The following is a 5,253-nucleotide window of genomic DNA, read 5'->3' on the forward strand; positions in this document are numbered from 1 at the left end:
TTTACCGTACACTGAATTGTTAACTATGAGCTTAAATTATTATTTATTTTAAATACAAAGCTCAATGTTATGTAGTGCAGAGCAATGGACTCCTTCCATCATTATCTTAATTTCAGACTCAAACAGTAGGGGTATTTCAGTAATATTAACTTAAATCTTGCAAACTGGACAAACTTTTATCAGCAAAAAACTAGATTTTACTTCTTTATTTTTCCTGCCCACAAGTCTTCTTTTCATTGGCTTTTATTCCTTTGTACAAAAGGTTGCTTAAAGCAGACACTCTCTCTCTCTCTGTTTATACTTCGTCTTAAGGGTTTTCGTGTTCACTGGTACTCTTATCTGCAACAGATCTAAGAACTCTCTTCTTTCTAATGGCGATTTGAACTCTATTCCATCTGTAATCTGCTTCATTAGCTTTTATTCCTTTCTACTAAAGGTTGCTTAAAGCAGACACACACTCTCTCTCTCTCTGCTTTTACTTCGTCTTAAGGGTTTTCGTGTTCTCTGGTACTCTTATCTGCAACAGATCTAAGAACTCTCTTCTTTCTAATGGCGATTTGAACTCTATTTCATCTGTAATCTACTTCATTTCTAAGCTCAAAATGTGTGGTTAGGTTCAAACAAGGAAAAAGGCTTCTTTGGGGTGTTCTTTGTTAGGGTTTCAAGATGTCTGCTAGTAGAAGAGGTACTGATCCGCCGCCTCAGAGGCGGATCATGCGGACTCAAACTGCTGGAAATCTCGGAGAATCTTCGATCTTCGATAGTGAGGTTGTACCATCTTCGCTTGTTGAGATTGCTCCGATCCTTCGTGTTGCCAATGAAGTCGAATCCAGCAACCCTAGAGTTGCTTATCTCTGTAAGTTATTCTCTCTAGTTCGCTTTAATTAAGCGAGCTTCCAACCCATTTACACACTAACTTTTACTAAGAGCACCCCATGATGTGGGGTGTTCTTAGAAAAAAGTTGGTATGGCAATATAATCTCACTAAATTACACACTAAGACTATTAAAAAGTACGACTATATATGAAGTTAAAATCAAACACTCAGATTGTTCGATGCAAGACTTTATTAAGTTATATAATAGCAAAGATTATCTTATAATTTCATGTTTGGAATTAAGAGTGTAAATATACAAAACCCACAGATCAGATTGAATATTTGTCAAATTGGTCCAACCATGGTCAGACCCTCGATGCAATTCGGTTGGACCAATGCATGTTTATTAAAATCTCAAAAATAGGAAAAATTCCTTTATTTATATTCATAGAAGGATAATACAAAAAGCACCAATGATTCATAGACTCGACACCTGTTTGCTATAAGGGTATTTTGGTAATCGGCAAGGAAAGATGCATATTGGTAAATTACCGAAACACCATTTCTAGGACAAGTGTCCATCATGAAGTGTTAGGGCAATGCTTTTAGAAAATGATAAATTGGGCATTAAAGCGAAGTTATAAGCCATAAAAAGAATAAACAGCCATAAGAAGTGTGGAAATGAAAATTAATAACAGTCCACATTTCCACTACTAGTAAATGCAATTTGGGAGTTCGCGAGTAGAAAACTAGTATGTATGGAAATGAGAATGCTAATTTCACACTAACTACATGTTTCTTAATGTGTAAAAGACTTGCATAATAAACAGATTATCAAGTATTATATTCGTGCATTATTATATTTTTATTGTATGAATGAACACTAATATATTCAACTAATTATAACATGAAATGATTATATTCGCGTGCTTATATGAATGTATTAATAATATGCTTAGAACTTTTCAAAATGAGATGATATAGATACCTAACTAATTCTAACACACTTGACTCTTATACTAATAATTGAATATTATGTGTACTCCAATGTATAAATAATTTATAAGTTTTGTTATTTTTATGAAATTTATCAATATTTTTAGAATATTTTTTCAGGAAATAATATTTCAGCTGAAGTTTATCCCCGATCAAAATATTTCCACTGAAATCTTGCCAATTTATACATAAAATTTGGTTGTTTTGGTCATAATTCTCAGTTCATGAAACATTTCACAAAATGGATAAGGGTTTTGACCAAAATATATATAAAAGGTATCTGTTGGTTAAATTTTGTGTTGGGTCTTGTGGAAATAGAAATATTTTGGTATATATATTGGACTTTGTCGAAGTTTAATACTATGCTATTAACTAACATGTGGGCATGTAAACATAAAAATAAAAATTGAGAGTTTATATTAAACAATTTGATTTCGTCGCGCATGAATAAACACTGCGGTTTACTCTAACCTTGCAACACTTCCAACCTTTACCTCTTTCCAAAAGTTTAAACCACATTTGGTCTAAAGTTTTGTATAGTAATAGTGTTATTGATGAATTTAGATGATAGGATATCTTATGGTATCTATTCTATACCCATAATAGTGAATATACATAATATATTGTTATATCTCTGTAAGTAAATCCTCAATTGTAAAGGATAGGGTTTGCAGCCTGTGATAAATGCTAATCAATCTCTTGCAATATGGAAAGAAAAAAAATGGAAGTGTCACACTAGCGTTTATGCAGTGCAGGAATCCGACACATGTCAATATAAGTTATAACCTATTACACGAACAGTTTCCTACCAAGAAAAATATGACGATTACTAACATTGGGGGTAACGTAAACATGGAACAAATTGAGATTTTACTATAAAACGGGTCTATATGTTTTTTTTTTTTTATGGGTTAAACAGTTATATTTCTTTATGCATGTATAAACAGCTAGGTGCAACTAGGTGTATTCTAGGTTTCAGATTTTTTTTTGATGCAATGTTTTGATCAAGAGAAAAATCGAAATAGTATCAACCTAAACATTCCGAAATGGTCAATTCTTCGTTCCTCTCTCAGCCAAAAAGAATTGTGCTGGCATGAAATTATGTCTGCAAGACTTCCAACCTTACACGTCTTGCCAAAAGTTTTAACTATGGTTGAGATGAAGTTTTAAATTATAAAAATGATATGGGCCGATTATGATGGGTTTTTATTTTATGTATAGTATACCTATAAAAATAATATACATAATTTATTGTTATATATATTTTTGTGATAGATTATTTATTGTTATGCTTATGAATGCTGGTGTTGGAAATAGGTCGGTTCTACGCATTTGAGAAAGCTCACAGGTTAGACCCTACATCTAGTGGACGAGGTGTTCGTCAATTTAAGACTGCACTTTTGCAACGTCTAGAAAGGGTAAACATTATGTTTCCTTCTATGTATTACTAGATATGACTGCATCTAATTTTCATCATTTAGATGTTTGCTTGCATATCATGTAATGTTATTGAGTTACTTTTAATGTTTTGCCAAACAATATCTTTATACGGTTTCATCTTTAGTTGATTTAATGGAAAAAAGGGGGATCATTTTTGTCATTTTCTATCACTACATAAATTAAAGAAATTCATTGTATTCTTTTATTTATTTCATGTCAGTGTGATTGCCTCCATTGTACGTGGTAACTACTAAATGGTCTTCTTGATTGGTTATTGTTGGGGTTCTTATTTTTATGTTCATATGTAGTGTCTTGGGCCTAGAACTTATGTTTATGCTCTATTAATGTGATATATACAGCCATAGAGGAGGCCAAACCTAAGTTCTCTCTCTCTCTCTCTCTCTCTCTCTCTCTCTCATCTATGCTCTTCTCTTCTCTAACCTTTGAACTATATTCTTCACATAGTATCGGAGCACATCTAATCCTAGTTCTAATTTATATATATATATATCGATAAGCAAGGGCTATTGGAGGCTAGAGCCTTAAAAAAAAATTCAAGTTAAATCCTCTTACAAAATTAAAGATAACTCAAGGGGATGTTAACTAAGTCTACAAGAATGGACAAGTTTTGATTTGAGACCCCTTTCTTGGACAACCAGTCTGCAGTTCTATTCAATTCTCTCCAAGCAAATAAAAATCTGTATTAGGGTCATAACGATGGTGTAATTGGTGATCCTAGTCAATACCGCGTGGTACCGTAATAGTGTATGTTGTGGCAACATAATGGACATATTGGAGGGGATACGATGTGGCCAATACAGGTGGCAATTAAGCAACATTTGCCCAACAACGTAACAAACCGAAAGGCCAATCGCATGAGGGCTGTTTGAGGAAGCTTCCTGACCGTTAAGAGGGAGCATGCGAGGACAACTATATGTATGGTCATGCAGAGACAGTTAAGGGGTAGACTTATGAAAAGGCGACATGTGGAGATAATCGAGATGATTCAAATGAGAGCGAGTGGGACCAATGCTGCAATGCCAGTTGTACTTTTAGACAGATGGTGTTGATGTGGAGGCGAAGGCTGGATCTTTGGATTCCCAGTTGGCTTCTTTGGATTGATGGAGATTATTATAAAAGGGGAAAGGAAGGATGTGACAAGGGAATAAACCTTATCCCACTAACAGTCACCAACAAAATCTAATGCTCATGAATCTTCGAAAATTTTCTTTAATGGATATTAAGAGGAGAAGGTGCTTCCACAATGTCTCAATCTTACTATTAAGACAATGGATAACATATCGAGAAGCTTAACTCACCTCCAGTCTAGAGGAACCCTTATGATAAGAGGCAATTTTAATACCTCTAACATCGCCTGCAATTCAATTGATGGGATATCAGTGAAAGAGGAACTATTGCTACCTACAAACTGAAATCTCCCTTGATAATCATTTTCTATAAACCTGAGGCCCCCACCTTCATTCAATAAGGATCTATCAGTGTTCAGTTTGATATAATTTTCTTTTGGACACTCCCATTTGTCAACCTGTTGGTCAAATATCTTTAAAATTGGATGACGGCCCCAATGTTGAAAAATGATCTCTCAAAATCATTATTTACTTGATCCCCTCACACCTAGCCTATATGTCGGCTTGAATAATCTGAAGAATGCTAGTGATGGGGTAGAACAATAGGGTTAGGGAAGGAGCACTCCTTGCATGAGGTTCTTATATTCATAATTGGGTTAATCTTTTATTGTAGAAAATCATCCAATCTTTTCGAGTTTATATATATATGAGACCTTCTCGGTGATGCTTGATAGGGTTGCAACTCGAGCGGGTTGAGACAGGTTGGGGATCAAATCGTGTCCAAGCCACACTTGACAAACACCTACCCGTGCCCAACCCAACTGATTGGTATTTAGAAACATGCTTTTCTAGTATCTAATAAATGTGAAGGTAATAGGATTTTCGGTTAATAACCAAAGAATTACCAAAATG

The 5,253-nt window shown here is 34.4% G+C and overlaps 1 protein-coding gene across 1 annotated transcript; it reads left to right on the plus strand.

Moving 5' to 3' along the window:
- The first annotated feature begins 239 nt into the window (after positions 1-239).
- Positions 240-3,400, plus strand: LOC147396799 (callose synthase 2-like). Its single transcript, XM_086449420.1, has 2 exons — positions 240-856; positions 3,131-3,400. Exons 1-2 carry the CDS (start codon positions 667-669, stop codon positions 3,262-3,264), a joined length of 324 nt encoding a protein of 107 aa, XP_086305546.1. The 5' UTR covers positions 240-666; the 3' UTR covers positions 3,265-3,400.
- The last annotated feature ends 1,853 nt before the right edge of the window (positions 3,401-5,253 follow it).

This window comes from Akebia trifoliata, chromosome 8 (assembly GCF_017979445.1).
Source record: "Akebia trifoliata isolate Shusen 1 chromosome 8, ASM1797944v1, whole genome shotgun sequence".
In the NCBI taxonomy this organism is placed as follows: domain Eukaryota; kingdom Viridiplantae; phylum Streptophyta; class Magnoliopsida; order Ranunculales; family Lardizabalaceae; genus Akebia; species Akebia trifoliata.

Bases quoted from the DNA above. Each gene is read 5' to 3' on its own strand.
- LOC147396799 (XM_086449420.1), top strand. From the start codon at position 667: ATGTCTGCTAGTAGAAGAGGTACTGATCCGCCGCCTCAGAGGCGGATC. The intron at 857-3,130 runs GTAAGTTATTCT...TGTTGGAAATAG, and splicing joins CCCTAGAGTTGCTTATCTCT to GTCGGTTCTACGCATTTGAG.